This window comes from Anolis sagrei, chromosome 1 (assembly GCF_037176765.1).
Source record: "Anolis sagrei isolate rAnoSag1 chromosome 1, rAnoSag1.mat, whole genome shotgun sequence".
Classification (NCBI taxonomy): Eukaryota; Metazoa; Chordata; class Lepidosauria; order Squamata; family Dactyloidae; genus Anolis; species Anolis sagrei.
In genome coordinates, this window is record NC_090021.1 from 3,366,745 (window position 1) to 3,389,280 (window position 22,536).

The 22,536-nt window shown below is 48.2% G+C and overlaps 1 protein-coding gene across 1 annotated transcript; it reads left to right on the forward strand.

Annotated features, from left to right (window-relative positions):
- Positions 1–6,116: 6,116 nt before the first annotated feature.
- On the forward strand, positions 6,117–16,229 carry LOC132762154 (zinc finger and SCAN domain-containing protein 2-like). The gene is made up of 2 exons (XM_067472889.1): positions 6,117–6,181; positions 14,028–16,229. The coding sequence occupies exon 2, from the start codon at positions 14,207–14,209 to the stop codon at positions 15,338–15,340; it is 1,134 nt and encodes a 377-aa protein (XP_067328990.1). The 5' UTR covers positions 6,117–6,181; positions 14,028–14,206; the 3' UTR covers positions 15,341–16,229.
- Positions 16,230–22,536: the final 6,307 nt, after the last annotated feature.

The window sequence follows — 22,536 nt, forward strand, 5'->3', positions numbered from 1 at the left end:
GTCAAAGCCATGGTCTTCCCTGTAGTCACCTACGGATGTGAGAGCTGGACCTTAGGGAAGGCTGAGCGAAGGAAGATCGATGCTTTTGAGCTGTGGTGTTGGAGGAAAGTGCTGAGAGTGCCTTGGACTGCGAGAAGATCCAACCAGTCCATCCTCCAGGAAATAAAGCCCGACTGCTCATTGGAGGGAAGGAGACTAGAGACAAAGCTGAAGTCCTTTGGCCACATCATGAGGAGACAGCAAAGCCTAGAGAAGACAATTATGCTGGGGAAAGTAGAAGGTAAAAGGAAGAGGGGCCGACCAAGAGCAAGGTGGATGGATGGCATCCTTGAAGTGACTGGACTGACCTTGAAGGAGCTGGGGGTGGTGACGGCCAACAGGGAGCTCTGGCGTGGACTGGTCCATGAGGTCACGAAGAGTTGGAGACGACTGAACGAATGAACAACAACACAATATATTATGTTATTAGCACAGCACAATATTAGCATTATGTATGACTATGTTGTTGCTGCAGGAAGCAGGGCCGTAGCCAGAAAAAAAAATTCGGGAGGGGTTGAAATTTTCGGGGGGGGGGGGATTGTAGGTGAACTATACATCCCAGTAACTACAACTCCCAAATGTCAAGGTCTAATTTCCCTCAAGAGCGCCTCAAGAGCGCCCCTGGGCAAATTTATTTATTATTTATTTATTTACTGCGCTTATATACTGCGATTCTCAGCCCAGGGGTGACTCATTGCAGTGTACAACATAGAAAAACAGGTGCAAAATACAAGACATAGTATGAAAATAATTTATTTATTTTTTTATTTATTTGTCGTGTCAGAACAACCAGTTTAACAGAACAAAGCAAACAAACAGAAAAATACACAACTTGTGAGTTTGGTAGCTGGTTAAATGTCTTTTGACCAGTATCTGGCCACTTGGAGTGCCTCTGGTGTTGCTGCAAGAAGGTCCTCCATGGTGCATGTGGCAGGGCTCAGGTTGCATTGCAGCAGGTGGTCAGTGGTTTGCTCTTCTCCGCACTCGCATGTCGAGGATTCTATTTTGTGGCCCCATTTCTGAAGGTTGGTTCTGCATCTCGTGGTGCCAGAGCGCAGTCTGTTCAATGCCTTCCAAGTCGCCCAGTCCTCTGTGTGCCCAGGAGGGAGTCTCTCATTTGGTATCAGCCATTGGTTGAGGTGCTGGGTTTGGGCCTGCCACTTTTGGACTCTCGCTTGCTGAGGTGTTCCAGCGAGTGTCTCTGTAGATCTTAGAAAACTATGTCTAGATTTAAGTCGTTGGCATGCTGGCTGATACCCAAACAGGGGATGAGCTGGAGATGTCTCTGCCTTGGTCCTTTCACTCTTGGCTGCCACTTCCCGGCGGATGCCAGGTGGTGCAATATCAGCTAAGCAGTGTAATTTCTCCAGTGGTGTAGGGCGCAGACACCCCGTGATAATGCGGCATGTCTCATTAAGAGACATGAGAGAAAACTCCTCGCAGTATTGCAAGACATCCGGGCGTCCCCTGGGCAACGTCTTCGTAGACGGCAGATTCTCTTGCCACAGAAGCGACCAGCATGAAAATAATAATCCACAGTTAATCATTATTATGGGCAAAATCAACTATACTGCAAATGCTTACTTTGCGTAATGGGTGAGCCGCCCTGGGGGTGTTGAAACTTGCCTCCTAGCTCACGCTGAAGCAAAGAGCATAGCAGGGGGCAGAGCAGCCTTCAATAGCCTGCAGCTCCGCCCCTGTCAACCACCTCCACCAAGTCTGGCCTCCTTAATGAGAGCATTCAACACACACATTCCCAACTTGGTTGCTTCACTACATCGGCTATTGCTGCAAGTAATGACAGTGTGAATAAATTGTCAATATTTGCTTGAGATAGTGCTTGCAGTTCTGGAGGGACTCTTAATTTTTTGCATCTCATAGACTTAGCATGGGGATTAAAATTCATGAGTAAACCAGGTTTTTAAAAAAAATCTGAAACATTTCGGGGGGGGGGGTTGAACCCCTAACCCCCCCCCCCCTCGCTACAGGCCTGGCAGGAAGGGGTTCCCAACTGATGACTCAGGAGACATGGTGGAACTCTGTCTTCCTGGCTGCCCTTCTTCACTCAGTACTAGTTGTGATTGTGATTGTGATTGTTCTGATTGCTATTGTGTGCCATCCCTCCCCATCCACTGTGCTCCTCTGGGGAGAGCCTGGGCTTTGGAGCTGCTCCAGGAATTCCTGGTGGACACGGACTATCTAGATCCGTCACAGTCTGGCTTTAGGCCGGGACATGGTACTGAGACAGCCTTGGTCGCCTTAGTGGATGATCTGCACCGGGAACTGGACAGGGGGAGTGTGTCCCTGCTGGTTCTGCTGGACCTCTCTTCGGCCTTCGATACCGTCGACCACAGTATCCTTCTGAGACGCCTCGCGGGAATGGGCCTTGGGAGTACTGCCTTGCAGTGGCTCCGGTCATTCCTCGAGGGTCGTTCTCAGAAGGTGTCTTTAGGGGGCACCTGCTCGACTCCGCAGCCATTGTACTGTGGAGTCCCGCAGGGTTCAGTTTTGTCCCCTATGTTGTTAGGTCATCCGGAGTTTTGGGGTGCGATGACATCTGTATGCAGATGATGTCCAACTCTATCACTCTTTTCCACCCGCCACTAAGGAGGCTGTTCAGGTCCTGAACCGGTGCTTGGCCGCTGTCACGGACTGGATGAGGGACAACAGATTGAAACTAAATCCAGACAAGACAGAGGTACTCCTGGTCAGTCGAAAGGCCGAACAGGGTACGGGGTTACAGCCTGTGCTGGACGGGGTCACACTCCCCCTAAAAGCACAGGTACGCAGTCTGGGAATTCTCCTGGATTCATCACTGAGCCTGGAGCCCCAGGTTTCAGCGGTGGTCAGGGGAGCATTCGCACAATTAAAACTTGTGCGCCAGCTGCGTCCGTACCTTGGGAGGGCTGACTTGGCCACGGTAGTACACGCTTTGGTTACATCCTGCTTAGATTACTGCAACGCTCTCTACGTGGGGTTGCCTCTGAAGACTGCCCGGAAGCTGCAGCAAGTACAATGCGCGGCAGCCAGACTACTAACGGGTGCTGGATAAAGGGAGCACACCACTCCGCTGTTACTCGAACTCCACTGGCTGCCGATTAGCTTCTGAGCACAATTCAAAGTGCTGGTGTTAACCTATAAAGCCCTAAACGACTCCGGCCCTGTTTACCTCTCCGAACGTATTCTCCCCTATGAACCATCAAGACCACTAAGATCGTCTGGAGGGGCCCTGCTCTCGGTCCCACCGCCTGCACAAGCACGGCTGGTGGGGACGAGGGACAGGGCCTTCTCGATGGTGGCCCCACGACTCTGGAACTCTCTTCCTCTGGAGGCCAGAACCGCCCCCTCCCTCATGACATTCAGGAAACTAACAAAGACCTGGTTGTGGAATGCGGCATTTGACAACTGATTTAATTCTTTGCCCACATGAAAGGAGGAGAATGAATGGGATTGTGATGGTGTCAGACGATATGGCTCTTTTAACTGGGATGATAATGTTTTAATGTGTATGGTGCTGATATTTTGATTGTGTAATGAAGTGGCATTGTGTTGTTATTGTATTTTTTTGTATGTTAACACATGTTGTGAACCGGTCCGAATCCCTCTTTGAAGGTGAGAGGGTCGGTATGTGCTGTCGCACGCTGGGCCTGTGCATTAGACTGTACACAGGACATAAATTCTCTGTGCCCAACGGGACGCTGGGGCTGCCTCAGAATAAAGGCCCTTAGATTCCCCCAAACAGAGTCTTTAGAATGCTTAAAGTAAGTCCAACAAAGTTCTTTTATTAAGGAACAAACAGGTACTTTCAAGCTTTCTTAACTGTCTAAAGGCTAGTCTAAAGGCAGGCAACTGTTCCTTCACTGTATTGTCGAAGGCTTTCATGGCTGGAATCACTAGGTTCTTGTGGGTTTTTTCGGGCTATAGAGCCATGTTCTAGAGGCATTTCTCCTGACGTTTCGCCTGCATCTATGGCAAGCTTCCTCAGAGGTAGTGAGGTCTGTTTCTTCACTGTGGGAAAATCCCTGACCTCTACCTGGGCAATCTGTCTTCTCTTCTGTTGGCGTGGGACCCCTACACCCGGTCCAATCTGCTTTATGGTTGCCGCGAAGGGCCCTTACCAAACAGAGACTTTGCAGAACTTCCAGGAGGAGGAAGATGTTCACTTTCCAGTGATGGCTGGCTGAAGTCCCTCAGCCAAGCTGTGGCTGTATGTCTCCCGGCCAAGCTGTAGGGCTGTATAACCACGGCCAAGCTGTAAAAGACGAAGCTTTTCTACAGGAGTCACTTCCTTCTATGTCCTGTGCGAAAGGCTTCTTTGTAAGAACTGAACTCAAAAAGGCTCCTGTTCCCTCCAAAACTCAAAAAGGGGCGGGACCAGGGAACCTAACTATTATTGACAGGTGGCTTGCCCTATGATTGCAGTCAAAAGAAACCACCTATCTGCAGGGTCCCTGAAACTTAGGGCTGCAATAAACATTAAATGCAAAAGCAAACAGAGATGGAGCTCCTGGTACAGCTGTACCAGCACACGGTATATAAAACCTCGAAATAAATAAATAAATAAATAAATAAAGCCTTGGCAGAGCGTGCAAAAAGAATCTGCGAAGCCCACCTCCTCCAAGATGAACTGAACCACCTCAACTGGGCTCTCCAGGTCAATGGAGACTCCAGCTCAGACATCAGAAGAGCTGCAAGACCACCGAGAAGAAGCCACGAGAGTAAAGATGAAGATCCACCCAGAGGAAAAGTGTTCCTGCCATACATCAAGGGAACCACTGACCGCAGAGGGAAGCTGATGAGGAAACACAACATACAAACTATCTACAGACCCACCAAGAAAATCCAGCAAATGCTACGTTCAGCAAAGGACAAGAGGGATCTTCTCACCTCTGCAGGAGTCTACCGTGTACCATGCAGCTGTGGACAAGTCTCCAGAGGGACCCCCAAACGCAGAAGAATCCCCCAAACACGCATCAAGGAACATGGAAGGCACTGCAGACTACTTCAACCAGAGAAGTCAGCCATAGCAGAACACATGATGAACCAGCCTGGACACAGCATATTATTTGAGAACACAGAAATGCTGAACCACTCCATCAACCACCATGTCAGACTACACAGAGAAGCCATTGAAATCCACAGGAAGCATGTGGACAATTTCAACAGAAAGGAAGAGACCATGAAAATGAACAAAATCTGGCTACCAGTATTAAAAAACTCTAAAATTATAACAACAAAACAACAGAGAGGAAACAACCAGGCACAGATTAACACCTCCCAGCAACAGATTTTCCCAGGCTCAGCCAGGCCTTCAAATGCTAATGAAGGTGATCAGCTGAAACATTCACACCCATCTCCAGCAGAGAAGAGCTCTTTGCCCCACCCCAGCCATTCCACAGATATATAAACCCATTGTCCTATTTCCAACAGACCTCACTACCTCTGGGGATGCTTGCCATAGATGCAGACGAAACGTCAGGAGAGAATGCCTCTAGAACATGGCTCTATAGCCCGAAAAAACCCCACAAGAACCTAGTGATTCCAGCCATGAAAGCCTTCGACAATACAACCATGCACATCTTAACACCTCTCAACAAAAGATTCTCCCAGGCTCAGCCAGGCCTTCAAATGCTAATGAAGGTGATCAGCTGAAACATTCACACCCACCTCCAGCAGAGAAGAGCTCTTTGCCCCACCCCAGCCATTCCACAGATATATAAACCTATTGTCCTAATTCGAACAGACCTCACTACCTCTGAGGATGCTTGCCATAGATGCAGGCGAAACGTCAGGAGAGAATGCCTCTAGAACATGGCTCTATAGCCCGGAAAAACCCACAAGAACCTAGTGATTCCAGCCATGAAAGCCTTCGACAATACATTGAGCCTCACAATGGACAGCAGATGGCAGCACCTTCCCTGCAGCCAAGACAGCCTGGCAGCACTTGAGAAGGAGGGAAGCCCCGAATGGGAGAGAGGGGCCCACAAAGGCCATCTAGCCCCGCCCCCTTTTGTAGAGCAGGCCACGCCCCCTTTGCGGCAGAGAAGGAGGCGGGCTCTGACGTCACCCAGGCCCCGCCTCCTTCGTCGCCGCCTGCATTTCTACGAGGAAGGAAGGAAGGAAGGAAGTGAGGAAGGAAGAGGTGAGTGTTTGGAACTCAATCTCTCTCTCTCTCTCTCTTCCTCCTCTTGGTCTGTTTTCCATCCGGGACCCATTTGGGCCTCTTCCAACTCGGCAAAGACAGGCTGAGGAGGGCCTGGAATTCCTCGGCTGCCTCTCGGCCTCATTTCTGATCACAAGGCCCCAAAGGGAGGGAATCATAGAATCCTAGAATCCTAGAGTTGGAAGAGACCTCCTGGGCCATCATCCAGTCCAACCCCATTCCGCCAAGAAGCAGGAATATTGCATTCAAAGCACCCCTGACAGATGGCCATCCACCCCCTGTTCAAAAGCTTCCAAAGTAGGAGCCTCCACCACACTCCCCCTGGGGCAGAGAGTTCCACTGCTGAACAGCTCCCACAGTCATAGAATCCTAGAGTTGGAAGAGACCTCTTGGGCCATCATCCAGTCCAACCCCATTCTGCCAAGAAGCAGGAATGTTGCATTCAAAGCACCCCTGACAGATGGCCATCCAGCCTCTGTTTCAAAGCCTCCAAAGAAGGAGCCTCCACCACACTCCGGGGCAGAGAGTTCCACTGCTGAACGGCTCTCACAGTCAGGAAGTTCTTCCTCATGTTCAGATGGAATCTCCTCTCTTGTAGTTTGAAGCCATTGCTTCATTGCGTCCTAGTCTCCAGGGAAGCAGAAAACAAGCTTGCTCCCTCCTCCTCCCTGTGGCTTCCTCTCACATATTTATACATGGCTATCATATCTCCTCTCCGCCTTCTCTTCTTCAGGCTAAACATGCCCAGTTCCCTAAGCCGCTCCTCATAGGGCTTGTTCTCCAGACCCTTGATCATTTGAGTCGCCCTCCTCTGGACACATTCCAGCTTGTCAACATCTCTCTTGAATTGTGGTGCCCAGAACTGGACACAATATTCCAGATGTGGTCTAACCAAAGCAGAATAGAGGGGTAGCATGACTTCCCTGGATCTAGACACTAGGCTCCTATTGATGCAGGCCAAAATCCCATTGGCTTTTTTTGCCGCCACATCACATTCCCGGCTCATGTTTAACTTGTTGTCCACGAGGACTCCAAGATCTTTTCCACACTTACTGCTCTCGAGCCAGGCATTGTCCCCCATTCTGTATCTTTGCATTTCATTTTTTCTGCCAAAGTGGAGTATCTTCTATTTGTCACTGTTGAACTTCATTTTGTTAGTTTTGGCACATCATCTTTCTAATCTGTGAAGATCCCTTTGAGTCCTGCTCCTGTCCTCTGGACTATTGGCTATCCCTCCCAATTTGGTGTCGTCTGCAAACTTGATGATCCTGCCTTCTAGCCCTTCATCTAAGTCATTAATAAAGATGTTGAACAGGACCGGGCCCAGGACAGAACCCTCAGCCTCCTCTTTCCTGAAAAGCATCTATTTCTGCTTCATTGACTATTCTAAAGCCTTTGACTGTGGATCATCATAAATGGTGGCAAGTTCTTGGTGGGATGGGCATCCCAAGCCCCCTTCCCTCTCTCCTGAGGAATCTGGACAAGGACCAAGTAGCAACAGTCAGAACTGACCACGGAACAGGAGACTGGTTCAAGATTGGGAAAGGCGTCCGGCAAGGCTGCATCCTCTCACCCAACCTTTTTAACGTGTATGCAGAACACATCATGCTATGTGCGGGGCTGGATGAATGCAAAGCTGGGGTGAAAATGGCTGGAAGAAACATGAACAACCTCAGATATGCAGATGACACCACTCTGATGGTCGAAAGCGAGGAGGAGCTGAGGAGCCTTCTCATCAAGGGGAAAGAAGAAAGCGCAAAAGCCGGGTTGCAGCTAAACGTCAAAAAAACCAAGATTATGGCAACAAGAATGATTGACAACTGGAAAATAGAGGGAGAAAACGTGGAGGCCGTGACAGACTTTGTATTTCTAGGTGCAAAGATGAGTGCAGATGCAGACTGTGGCCAGGAAATCAGAAGACGCTTCCTTCTTGGGAGGAGAGCAATGTCCAGTCTCGATAAAATAGTAAAGAGTAGAGACATCAGACTGGCAACAAAGATCCATTGCCTAGTCAAAGCCATGGTATTCCCTGTAGTCACCTACGGAGGTGAGAGCTGGACCTTAGGGAAGGCTGAGCGAAGGAAGAGAGATGCTTTTGAGCTGTGGTGCTGGAGGAAAGTGCTGAGAGTGCCTTGGACTGCAATGAGTCGCCCTTAAGGGCTGAGAATTGCGGTATATAAGCGCAGTAAATAATAAATAAATAAATAAATAAATAAATAAATAAATAAATAGGACTGCGATCCAACCAGTCCATCCTCCAGGAAAGAAAGCCCGGCTGCTCATTGGAGGGAAGGAGACTAGAGACAAAGTGGAAGTACTTCAGCCACATCATGAGGAGACAGCAAAGCCTAGAGAAGACAATGATGCTGGGGAAAGTGGAAGGCAAAAGGAAGAGGGGCCGACCAAGGGCAAGGTGGATGGATGGCATCCTTGAAGTGACTGGACTGACCGTGAAGGAGCTGGGGGTGGTGACGGCCGACAGGGAGCTCTGGCGTGGGCTGGTCCATGAGGTCACGAAGAGTCGGAGACGACTGAATGAAGGAACAACAACCTCTTTCCTGAGGGATTTCCTCCCTGGAGGCCAGGCCTTGAGAAAGAGAGAGAGATAGAGGCCCAGGCCCTTCCTGGATGCCTCTCTGCCTCCTTTGTAAGCGCTGATGGAATCGTTCCAGGAGTTGCATGTGATGTCTGTAGACAGTCCACGTTTCGCAGGCATAGAGCAGGGTTGGGAGGACAATAGCTCTATAAGCAAGCCCCTTGGTATCCCTACGGATGTCCTGGTCCTCAAACACTCTCTGCTTCATTCAGAAAAATGCTGCACTCGCAGAGCTCAGGCGGTGTTGTATTTCGGTGTCGATGTTGACTTTGGTGGAGAGGTGGCTGCCAAGCAGGCCTGTAGCGAGGGGGTGGTTTTAGGGGTTCAACCCCCCCCCCCCCAAAATGTTTCAGATTTTTAAAAAAACCTGGTTTACTCATGAATTTGAACTGGTTAACCAAATCCCCATTCTGCTAAGTCTATGAGATGCAAAAAAATTAGAGTCCCTCCAGAACTGCAAGCACTATCTCAAGCAAATATTGACAATTTATTCACACTGTCATTACTTGCAGCAATAGTCAATGTAGCGAAGCAACCAAGTTGGTGTGTGTGTGTGTGTAATGCTCTCATTAAGGAGGCCAGACTTGGTGGAGGTGGTTGACAGGGGCAGAGCTGCAAGCTATTGAAGGCTGTTCTGCCCCCTCCTGTGCTCTTTGCTTCAGCGTGAGCTAGGAGGCAAGTTTCAACCACCCCTCCCCCTGAAAATTTCAACCCCTCCTGAAATTTTTTTCTGGCTAGGGCCCTGCTGCCAAGGGAGCGGAAAGGGTCAACATTTTCTAATGTTACCCCATTAAGCTGTATCTCTGGCATTGGGAAGGGGATGGCTGGTGACTGCTGGAACAGCACTTTGGTTTTCTAGATGTTCAGTGACAGGCCGAGCTTCTCGTATGCTTCTGCGAAGGTGTTTAGAGTGGCTTGTAGATCTTCTTCTGAATGCGCACAGACGACGTTGTCATCAGCGTACTGGAGTTCTATAACAGATGTTGTTGTGACCTTGGTTTTGGCTTTCAGTCTGCTGAGGTTAAACAACTTGCCATCTGTCCGGTAGATGATTTCCACTCCAGTGGGAAGCTTCCCGTCAACAAGGTGAAGTATCATAGCGATGAAGATGGAGAATAGAGTTGGGGCAATAACACATCCCTGTTTGACACCCGATTCCACTTTAAATGGGTCACTTTGGGAGCCATTGCTGTCCAAGACTGTTGCCATCATGTCATCATGGAGGAGCCGCAGGATGTTCACAAATTTGCTTGGGCACCCGATTTTGTGGAGGATGGTCCAGAGAGCGCTGCGATTCACTGTGTCGAATGCCTTTGCAAGGTCAATGAATGCCATGTACAGAGGTTGGTTTTGTTCCCTGCATTTTTTTGGAGCTGTCGTGCAGTGAAGATCATGTCCACGGTTCCTCTGGAGGGGCGGAAGCCGTTCTGGGATTCTGGGAGGGTGTCTTCTGAGAGGGGCAGAAGGCGGTTTGCAAGGATTCTTACGATGATTTTCCCAGCGGAGGTTAGAAGGGAGATACCTCGACAGTTTCCGCAGTCTGTTCTTTCCCCTTTTTTGAAGAGGGTGATGATGGTGGCGTCCTTGAAATCTGCTGGGATTTTCTTGGTCACCCACACTTTTTCTATGAGCTGGTGGAGTTGTTGTGTCAGCTCAGGTCCTCCCTCTTTAAAGATTTCAGCAGGGATCCCATCCGGTCCGCTGGCTTTGTTATTCTTCTGTTGGCTGATGGCATTGCTGACTTCTTCCAGACTAGGCAGTGCTGCAAGCTCATCCCTGGTTTGTTGTTGTGGGATTTGTGAGAGGACCCCTTCGGCCACATTGGAGCTGCGGTTCAGGAGGCTTTGGTAGTGTTCTTTCCAACGTAGTGCAATTGAGTTTTGGTCCTTCAGGAGTTTGGTTCCATCTGATGAGCGTAGAGGCTGTATGTCATGGTTTGTTGGTCCGTAGATGACCTTTGTGGCTTTGAAAAATCCCTGAGCATTATGGGTATCTGCCAGGCGTTGGATTTCTTCAGCCTTCTTTGTCCACCAGATGTTCTTGAGTTCTCTTGTCCTTCTTTGGACCTCAGCTTTTGCACTGGCGTAGATCTTTTTCTTAGCAGCACAGTTGATGTCTCTCTGCCATGTTTGGAAGGCTTTCCTTTTCAGGATCAGGATTTATTGCACTAGTCACTGCAAATACATTGCTAGGAACGATTCTGTATGAAAAGTCTGTGTTTCTCTAGCTCTGAAAATCTTCCCATGGGCAAAGGACAAGAAAGAAAAGAGCAAAGTGGGCAACGGTCAAAGAGTTTGGCAGGGAAAAGAAGACATTGTGGATGGAGTTGCGCTTGTCTTTGCATCCAAGGGAGTGAATGGCCCAAAGCAGACTTTGTCCAGCAGAGACTCGTTTTGTCAACATCCCAACAAGCCTCAATGTGGTTTTGAATTAGAGGGGTGAGGAGGCAGGGTCATGGTTCGCTATAGAATTCCTTTGGAAAAAGACAGGAATTCTGGTGGGAGCAGGTGTCTAATGTGGGATGCTCAGGAAGCGGACCTGGGACCCATTGAGGAATAGGAGACATCCCAGTAATATTTGTGTCCCTTAGAATTTAGCACATTCCAGTAATTCAGGGAATCCCATTATCTGGTGATTGATGCCCTTCAATTTTGGAAAGAACCATTCCTTTCTGCCTGCATTCCTGTCTTTTGTTCCTTTAGCCATATTTGTATTCAACCCAAATTCCAGTATTAGAAGTACTTCCCCTTTCCTCCTTCTATCATTCATTCTTTTCTTCCTCTTTCTTTACTTCTTTTTTCTGGATTAATTCCCTTCTTTTTTAATAATCAGTAATTGCCTTTGCTGGTATCTGTGTATGCACCTGAGACCCTGATGTATGCATTTCTTTGTATTTTTATTTTCAACTAGCTGTACCCGCCACACATTGCTGTGGCCAATCTTCCTTCCCTCTTTCTCTCCTCCCTTCCCTCTTTCCTTTCTTTCCTCTTTTTCTTTCCCTATTTCTCATCTTTCCTCCATCTCTATCTGTTTCTTTCCTCCCTTTCTTTGCTCTTTGGTTACTTCCTTCCTTCCCTATCTTTTGTTCCTTCTCGCCTTCCTTCCGTCTCTTTTTCCTTTCACTTCTTTATTTCCTTCTCTCCTTCCTTGCTTCTCTATCTTTCTTTCCTTCTTTCCTTTCCTCCTTCTCTCCTATCTTCCCTCTTTCCCTCCTTCTCTCGTTACTTCTTGACTGTCTCTTCCATTTAATATTGTATTTATATCTTACATAGAAAGAAGGAAAGGAAGAAGGATGGAAGGAGGGACAGGAAGGAAGGAAGGAAAAAGGAAGGGAGGGAGAGAAAGAAGGGAAGGAAGGAAGGAAAAGAAAGAAGGAGGGGCAGGGAGGGAGGGAGGAGAAGGAAGGAAGGAAGGAAGGAAGGAAGGAGGGAAAGAAAAGAGGGGGTGAAGAAAGGAGGGAGGGAAGGAAATGAAGGGGAAGGAAATGAAGAAAGGGAAAGAAGGAGGGGAGGGAGGGAGGAAAAGAGGGAAAGGAAAAAGGAAGGAGGTACAGGAAGGAAGGGAGGGAGGGAAAGAAGGAAGGAAAAGAAAGAAGGAGGGACAGGAAGGGAGGGAGAAAGGAAGGAGAAGGAAGGAAGGAAGGAAGGAAGGAAGGAGTGAAAGAAAGGAGGGGGTGAAGAAAGGAGGGAGGGAAGGAAATGAAGAAAGGGAAAGAAGGAGGGGAGGGAGGGAGGAAGGAAAAGAGGGAAAGGAAAAAGGAAGGAGGTACAGGAAGGAAGGGAGGGAGGGAAAGAAGGAAGGAAAAGAAAGAAGGAGGGACAGGGAGGGAGGGAGAAAGGAAGGAGAAGGAAGGAAGGAAGGAGGGAAAGAAAGGAGGGGGTGAAGAAAGGAGGGAGGGAAGGAAATGAAGAAAGGGAAAGAAGGAGGGGAGGGAGGGAGGAAGGAGAAGAGGGAAAGGAAAAAGGAAGGAGGTACAGGAAGGAAGGGAGGGAGGGAAAGAAGGAAGGAAAAGAAAGAAGGAGGGACAGGAAGGGAGGGAGAAAGGAAGGAGAAGGAAGGAAGGAAGGAGGGAAAGAAAGGAGGGGGTGAAGAAAGGAGGGAGGGAAGGAAATGAAGAAAGGAAAAGAAGGAGGAAAGGGAGGGAGGAAGGAAAAGAAGGAAAGGAAAAAGGAAGGAGGGACAGGAAGGAAGGGAGGGAGGGAAAGAAGGAAGGAAAAGAAAGAAGGAGGGACAGGGAGGGAGGGAGAAAGGAAGGAGAAGGAAGGAAGGAAGGAGGGAAAGAAAGGAGGGGGTGAAGAAAGGAGGGAGGGAAGGAAATGAAGAAAGGGAAAGAAGGAGGGGAGGGAGGGAGGAAGGAAAAGAGGGAAAGGAAAAAGGAAGGAGGTACAGGAAGGAAGGGAGGGAGGGAAAGAAGGAAGGAAAAGAAAGAAGGAGGGACAGGAAGGGAGGGAGAAAGGAAGGAGAAGGAAGGAAGGAAGGAGGGAAAGAAAGGAGGGGGTGAAGAAAGGAGGAAGGGAAGGAAATGAAGGGGAAGGAAATGAAGAAAGGGAAAGAAGGAGGAAAGGGAGGGAGGAAGGAAAAGAAGGAAAGGAAAAAGGAAGGAGGGACAGGAAGGAAGGGAAGGAGGGAAAGAAGGAAATGGAGAAGGAAAGAAGAAAAGGAAAGAAAGGAACAGAAGGGAAGGGAGGGAGAGAAGGAAGGTCCTTCATTCAAGCAGTGTGGACCTTCATCCCCTCCTCCTCCTCCCGTTCTTCCTTGCGTGGAGCACTCCGTAGCTGCTGCTGACACTTTCCAACATAGGAGGGGAAGAGAAGGGGCAGCAAGCCTCCACCTTCACTCCACTCGCTTGTGTGTGTGTGTGTGTGTGTGTGACTGTGCATGTGCGCCTGGCTTTAATGACCGGCTGTTTCCCCGCGAGGAGGAGAAGGGGGCGTGGCCATGGGTCTCGGTAGACATGCAGTTTCTCCTTTGTGGACATGCAGCTTAGAAGTCCTTTCTGCTTTTTGTTTTCGTTGTGTTTTTTTTGAGTGGAGAACATACATTGGGTTGTTAGGGACATAGTGTCCAAATTTGGTGTCAATTGCCCCAGTGGTTTCTGAGTTCTGTGAATAGCACAAACGAACATTACATTTTTATTTATATAGATAAGAACTATCATAGGGGGGACATTTTGGAGGTAAAGAAGATTTCTGGCTTTCATTATTGATCTCTTGTGTTTTTCATGACCAGGGAAATGAGGATTCTATGGAGACATCTCTTCGGTGCAGTAAGGAAACCAATAATAGAAGAAGAAGAAATCCTTTCAAGGTGATGATCTTGCTGAATTCTTGACCTCATTTACAGATAAGAAAGGATAAAAGAAGAGCCAATTATCTGTATTGCAATTCAACACCCATATCACTGTTGACATGAAGGAGAAAGAATATAAATGCCCGGAGTGTGGAAAGAGCTTCACTCATAATGCACACCTACGTTCACATCAAAGGACTCACACTGGGGAAAGACCCTATACATGCCTGGAATGTGGAAAGAGCTTCACTCAGAGTTCAAGTCTTTATTCACATCAAAGGACCCACACTGGAGAGAAACCCTATACATGCCTGGAGTGTGGAAGGAGCTTCACTCACAGTTCAGGTCTGCGATCACATCAAAGGACTCACAGTGGGGAGAAACCCTATACATGTCTGGAGTGTGGACAGAACTTTGCTCGGAGTGAAAGTCTACATAGACATCAAAGGACTCACACTGGTGAGAAACCCTATACATGCCTGGAATGCGGAGAGAGCTTCACCGAGAGTGGAAATCTACGTTCGCATCAAAGGACTCATACTGGGGAGAAACCCTATACGTGCCAGGAGTGTGGACAGAGCTTCACTAATCATTCGAGTCTACGTTTGCATCAAAGGACTCACACAGGGGAGAAACCCTATCAATGCCTGGAGTGTGGAAAGAGCTTCACGCAGAGTACACATCTACGTTCACATGAAAGGGCCCACACTGGAGAGAAACCCTATACATGCCTGGAGTGTGGGAAGACCTTCTCTCAGAGTTCCGGTCTACGTATACATCAAAGGACTCACACTGGGGAGAAACCCTATACATGCCTAGATTGTGGAAAGAGCTTTACTAAGAGTGCAGATCTACATAGACATGAAAGAACCCACACTGGGGAGAAACCTTATACATGCCCAGAGTGTGGACAGAGCTACACTACAAGTGCAAATCTAAGTTCGCATCAATGGACCCACACTGGGGGGACGCCCTATACATGCCTGGAGTGTGGAAAGGGCTTTACTAAGAGTGCACATCTAGATAGACATCAAAGGATTCACACTGGGGAGAAACCCTATACATGCCTGGAATGTGGAGAGAGCTTCGCTGAGAGTGGAAATCTACGTTCGCATCTAAGGACTCACACTGGGGAGAAACCCTATATGTGTCTGGAGTGTGGAGAAAGCTTCACTTGGAGTTCAGGCCTACGTATACATCAAAGGACTCACACTGGGGAAAACATGCCTGGAATGTGGAAAGAGGTTTTCTAAGTGGAAATTTACATTCATATCAAGGGACCCACACATGCAGAAACCCTATACATGCATGGAGTGTAGACGGAGCTTTCTAGGAGTGCAAATCTACATAGACATCAAAGGACTCACACTGGGGAGAAACCCTATACCTGCCTGGAATGTGGACAAAGCTTCCCTTGTAGTTCAAATTTGCATTCACATCAAGGGGTTCACGCTGGGTAGGAACTCTACATGTGTCTAGAACTGCCTAGAGCAGGGGTCCTCAAACTTTTAAAACATGAGGAACATTGGAACAAACTGAAGACCTCCATCATCCAAGCCTGTGAAGAAACTATTGGATACCAAACCAAGAAACATCAAGACTGGTTTGACGAAAATGACATCGAGATCCAAAAGCTAATCGACAAGAAAAGGAAAGCCTTCCAAACATGGCAGAGAGACATCAACTGTGCTGCTAAGAAAAAAATCTACGCCAGTGCAAAAGCTGAGGTCCAAAGAAGGACAAGAGAACTCAAGAACATCTGGTGGACAAAGAAGGCTGAAGAAATCCAACACCTGGCAGATACCCATAATGCTCAAGGATTTTTCAAAGCCACAAAGGTCATCTATGGGCCAAGAAACCATGGCATACAGCCTCTACGCTCATCAGACGGAACCAAACTCCTGAAGGACCAAAAGTCAATTGCACTACGTTGGAAAGAACACTACCAAAGCCTCCTAAACCGCAGCTCCAGTGTGGCCGAAGAGGTCCTCTCACAAATCCCGCAACAACAAACCAGGGATGAGCTTGCAGCATTGCCTAGTTTGGAAGAAGTCAGCAATGCCATCAGCCAACAAAAGAACAACAAAGCCAGTGGACCGGATGGGATCCCTGCTGAAATCTTTAAAGAGGGAGGACCTGCGCTGACACACCAACTCCACCAGCTCATAGAAAAAGTGTGGGTGACCGAGAAAATCGGACAGACGGCAAGCTATTTAACCTCAGCAGACTGAAAGCCAAAACCAAGGTCACAACAACATCTGTTATAGAACTCCAGTATGCTGATGACAATGTCGTCTGTGCGCATACAGAAGAAGATCTACAAGCCACTCTCAACACCTTTGCAGAAGCATACACAAAGCTTGGCCTGTCACTGAACATCGAGAAAACCAAAGTGCTGTTCCAGCAGTCACCAGCCGCCCCCTCTCCAATGCCAGAGATACAGCTTAATGGTGTAACATTAGAAAATGTTGACCATTTCCGCTACCTTGGCAGCCACCTCTCCACCAAAGTCAACATCGACGCCGAAATACAACACCGCCTGAGCTCTGCAAGTGCAGCATTTTCCCGAATGAAGCAGAGAGTGTTTGAGGACCGGGACATCCGTAGGGATACTAAGGTGCTTGTCTATAAAGCTATTGTCCTCCCAACCCTGCTCTATGCCTGTGAGACGTGGACTGTCTACAGACGTCATATGCAGCTCCTGGAACGATTCCATCAGCGCTGCCTCCGGAAAATCCTGCAAATCTCCTGGGAAGACAAGCGGACAAACGTCAGCGTGCTGGAGGAAGCAAAGACCACCAGCATTGAAGCAATGGTCCTCCAACATCAACTCCGCTGGACAGGCCACGTTGTCCGGATGCCTGACCACCGTCTCCCAAAGCAGTTGCTCTACTCCGAACTTAAGAACGGAAAACGGAATGTTGGTGGACAGGAAAAGAGATTTAAAGATGGGCTCAAAGCCAACCTTAAAAACTCTGGCATAGACACTGAGAACTGGGAGGCCCTGGCCCTTGAGCGCTCCAGCTGGAGGTCAGCTGTGACCAGCAGTGCTGCAGAATTCGAGGAGGCACGAGTGGAGGGTGAAAGAGAGAAACGTGCCAGGAGGAAGGCGCGTCAAGCCAACCCCGACCGGGACCGCCTTCCACCTGGAAACCAGTGCCCTCACTGCGGAAGAAGATGCAGAGCAAGAATAGGACTCTACAGCCACATGCGGACCCACAGGGAAACCCATGATGGAAGACCATCTTACTCGTCCAACGAGGGATCGCCTAAGTAAGTAAGTAAGTAAGTAATATAATAATAGTGATATGGAAATGGCTTTATTTTGACTTTTTAAATGTTATGTATTGGTTGCTATTAGCCCCTAATTTTTATGTGTTGTCCTAAATCAGTGGTTTTCAACCTGTGGGTCCCCAGATGTTTTGGCTTTCAACTCCCAGAAATCCTAACAACTGGTAAACTGGCTGGGATTTCTGGGAGTTGTAGGCCAAAACACCTGGGGACCCACAGGTTGAGAACCACTGTCCTAAATGCTTATTTATTATTTATTTACAACATTCATATGCCGCCCTTCTCACCCCGAAGGGGACTCAGCGGCTTACAATATATATATGCATACAATATATTATATTAGTAGCATAGTACAATATCAGTATTATATATTACTATATTGTACTACACCATTATATTGTAATATTATTAGTAGTATTACATGCAATATAAAATATAGAATTATAATATATTATTTTTAGTATTATGTTGTATTACATTATAATATTATAAATTTTATATGTATGGTTAGGTAAAGGTAAAGATTGTCCCCTGACATTAAGTCCAGTCGTGTCCGACTCTGGGGTGTGCTGCTCATCTCAATTTCTAAGCCAAAGAGCCAGCGTTGTCCGTAGACACCTCCAAGGTCATGTGGCCAGCATGACTGAATGGAGCGCCATTACCTTCCCGCTGGAGCGGTACCTATTGATCTACTCACATTTGCATATTTTCGAACTGCTAGGTTGACAGAAGCTGGGGCTGACAGCGGAAGCTTACGCCACTCCCCGGATTCAAACCTGCAACCTTTCGGTCAACAAGTTTAGCAGCTCAGCGCTTTAACCCACTGCGCCACCGGGGGTTCCCATATTATTATACATATTATATGTATATACAATATATTATATTATATTATAATATATTATATTATATTATATTATATTAAAGTGGAAGTGTCCCCTGGCCCCACTCTCTTCACTTTGGCCCAGAGCAGTAGTTGGTGCTGGGGGGCAGGGTCCCCAACTAAATGCTTATTTGTTAAGATGTAATTTCAGCTGTATGATGTCTAATTTGGTGTATTATGTCACTATTATTTTATGTTCTTGTTTAATGTTAAATTTGATGTATGTCTTTGTTTTTTGGCTGCACTTTACAGCATTGAATGGTCACTGTTGTTAGTTTTGAACCGCCTAGAGTCCCCGCAGGGAGATAGGGCGGGATATAAATAAAGTTATTTTTACCAATGATTTTTATTGATAAGTATCATAAAAGAACATTAAACAAGTACAACATTGAACATTAGATACACATGAAAATTAAATTATCCTATACATTCCTACACTACTGTGCCCCCCCCCCCCCAATACAGCGAAAGTGGGAGAACTTCAAAAAGAAAAAGTGTAATGCTTAGAAAAAGGAAAAAGAAAGAAAATAAAGTTTTTAAAAATTACTATTATTATTATTAATAATACTGTATTATAGATATATTTCATACGACCTATATTGTATAAAGAATTATTATGTAGTTTCATCTAGTGTTGCTCCAGGTAGTTCATTAAAAACATTGTTATCAATAGATTTTATTTTCTCAATTAGAAACTTATCAATATAGAATCCTAGAATCAAAGTGTTGGAAGAGACCTCCTGGGCCATCATCCAGTCCAACCCCATTCTGCCAAGAAGCAGGAATATTGCATTCAAATCACCCCCGACAGATGGCCATCCAGCCTCTGCTTAAAAGCTTCCAAAGAAGGAGCCTCCACCACACTCCGGGGCAGAGAGTTCCACTGCTGAACGACTCTCACAGTCAGGAAGTTCTTCCTCATGTTCAGATGGCATCTCCTCTCTTGTAGTTTGAAGCCATTGTTCCATTGCGTCCTAGTCTCCAAGGAAGCAGAAAACAAGCTTGCTCCCTCCCTGTGGCTTCTCTCACATATTTAGACATGGCTCTCATATCTCCTCTCAGCCTTCTCTTCTACAGGCTAAACATGCCCAGTTCCCTAAGCCGCTCCTCGTAGGGCTTGTTCTCCAGACCCTTGATCATTTTAGTCACCCTCCTCTGGACACATTCCAGCTTGTCAATATCTCTCTTGAATTGTGGTGCCCAGAATTGGATACAATATTCCAGATGTGGTCTAACCAAAGCAGAATAGAGAGGTAATTGCTGCAACTCAATCAACAAATTTTGCAAATAAGAATCCTTCTGTAGTGATTAAACCTCTTGATGTTTTTAAGTAGAGGTTGGATAGCCTCCCACTGGTGATCTGTGTCTTCCTGAGTGGCTGAGGAGACTGGAAGTCTCTTCAAACCCCAGTGAGATATAGACTGCTTTGGAGTCTCTAGTCTCCTATGGAGGGGTTTGAACTGAGGTTGGATGGCTGTCTCTTGGGAGGGCTTTGACTGTGCCTGCTTGCTGGCTGAAGGAGGTTGGACTGGATGCCCTTTGAGATCTCTTCAAACCCCAGTGAGATATAGACTGCTTTGGAGTCTCTAGTCTCTTCTGGAGGGGTTTGAGCTGAGGTTGGATGGCTGTCTGTTGGGAGGGCTTTGACTGTGCCTGCTTGCTGGCTGAAGGAGGTTGGACTGGATGCCCTTTGAGGGTCTCTTCAAACCCCAGTGAGATATAGACTGCTTTGGAGTCTCTAGTCTTTTCTGGAGGGGTTTGAGCTGAGGTTGGATGGCTGTCTGTTGGGAGGGCTTTGACTGTGCCTGCTTGCTGGCTGAAGGAGGTTGGACTGGATGTCCTTTGAGGGTCTCTTCAAACCCCAGTGAAGTATAGACTGCTTTGGAGTCTCTAGTCTCTTCTGGAGGGGTTTGAGCTGAGGTTGGATGGCTGTCTGTTGGGAGGGCTTTGACTGTGCCTGCTTCCTGGCTGAAGGAGGTTGGACTGGATGTCCTTTGAGGGTCTCTTCAAACCCCAGTGAGGTATAGACTGCTTTGGAGTCCCTAGTCTCTTCTGGAGGGGTTTGAGCTGAGGTTGGATGGCTGTCTGTTGGGAGGGCTTTGACTGTGACTGCTTGCTGGCTGAAGGAGGTTGGACTGGATGCCCTTTGAGATCTCTTCAAACCCCAGTGAGATATAGACTGCTTTGGAGTCTCTAGTCTTTTCTGGAGGGGTTTGAGCTGAGGTTGGATGGCTGTCTGTTGGGAGGGCTTTGACTGTGCCTGCTTGCTGGCTGAAGGAGGTTGGACTGGATGTCCTTTGAGGGTCTCTTCAAACCCCAGTGAGGTATAGACTGCTTTGGAGTCCCTAGTCTCTTCTGGAGGGGTTTGAGCTGAGGTTGGATGGCTGTCTGTTGGGAGGGCTTTGACTGTGCCTGCTTGCTGGCTGAAGGAGGTTGGACTGGATGCCCTTTGAGGGTCTCTTCAAACCCCAGTGAAGTATAGACTGCTTTGGAGTCCCTAGTCTCTTCTGGAGGGGTTTGAGCTGAGGTTGGATGGCTGTCTGTTGGGAGGGCTTTGACTGTGCCTGCTTGCTGGCTGAAGGAGGTTGGACTGGATGCCCTTTGAGGGTCTCTTCAAACCCCAGTGAGATATAGACTGCTTTGGAGTCTCTAGTCTCCTCTGGAGGGGTTTGAGCTGAGGTTGGATGGCTGTCTGTTGGGAGGGCTTTGACTGTGCCTGCTTGCTGGCTGAAGGAGGTTGGACTGGATGCCCTTTGAGATCTCTTCAAACCCCAGTGAGATATAGACTGCTTTGGAGTCTCTAGTCTCTTCTGGAGGGGTTTGAGCTGAGGTTGGATGGCTGTCTGTTGGGAGGGCTTTGACTGTGCCTGCTTGCTGGCTGAAGGAGGTTGGACTGGATGCCCTTTGAGGGTCTCTTCAAACCCCAGTGAGATATAGACTGCTTTGGAGTCTCTAGTCTCCTCTGGAGGGGTTTGAGCTGAGGTTGGATGGCTGTCTGTTGGGAGGGCTTTGACTGTGCCTGCTTGCTGGCTGAAGGAGGTTGGACTGGATGCCCTTTGAGGGTCTCTTCAAACCCCAGTGAGATATAGACTGCTTTGGAGTCTCTAGTCTCTTCTGGAGGGGTTTGAGCTGAGGTTGGATGGCTGTCTGTTGGGAGGGCTTTGACTGTGCCTGCTTGCTGGCTGAAGGAGGTTGGACTGGATGCCCTTTGAGGGTCTCTTCAAACCCCAGTGAAGTATAGACTGCTTTGGAGTCCCTAGTCTCTTCTGGAGGGGTTTGAGCTGAGGTTGGATGGCTGTCTGTTGGGAGGGCTTTGACTGCCTGCTTGCTGGCTGAAGGAGGTTGGACTGGATGCCCTTTGAGATCTCTTCAAACCCCAGTGAGATATAGACTGCTTTGGAGTCTCTAGTCTCTTCTGGAGGGGTTTGAGCTGAGGTTGGATGGCTGTCTGTTGGGAGGGCTTTGACTGCCTGCTTGCTGGCTGAAGGAGGTTGGACTGGATGCCCTTTGAGGGTCTCTTCAAACCCCAGTGAGATATAGACTGCTTTGGAGTCTCTAGTCTCCTCTGGAGGGGTTTGAGCTGAGGTTGGATGGCTGTCTGTTGGGAGGGCTTTGACTGTGCCTGCTTGCTGGCTGAAGGAGGTTGGACTGGATGCCCTTTGAGATCTCTTCAAACCCCAGTGAGATATAGACTGCTTTGGAGTCTCTAGTCTCTTCTGGAGGGGTTTGAGCTGAGGTTGGATGGCTGTCTGTTGGGAGGGCTTTGACTGTGCCTGCTTGCTGGCTGAAGGAGGTTGGACTGGATGCCCTTTGAGGGTCTCTTCAAACCCCAGTGAGATATAGACTGCTTTGGAGTCTCTAGTCTCTTCTGGAGGGGTTTGAGCTGAGGTTGGATGGCTGTCTGTTGGGAGGGCTTTGACTGTGCCTGCTTGCTGGCTGAAGGAGGTTGGACTGGATGCCCTTTGAGGGTCTCTTCAAACCCCAGTGAGATATAGACTGCTTTGGAGTCTCTAGTCTCCTCTGGAGGGGTTTGAGCTGAGGTTGGATGGCTGTCTGTTGGGAGGGCTTTGACTGTGCCTGCTTGCTGGCTGAAGGAGGTTGGACTGGATGCCCTTTGAGATCTCTTCAAACCCCAGTGAGATATAGACTGCTTTGGAGTCTCTAGTCTCTTCTGGAGGGGTTTGAGCTGAGGTTGGATGGCTGTCTGTTGGGAGGGCTTTGACTGTGCCTGCTTGCTGGCTGAAGGAGGTTGGACTGGATGCCCTTTGAGGGTCTCTT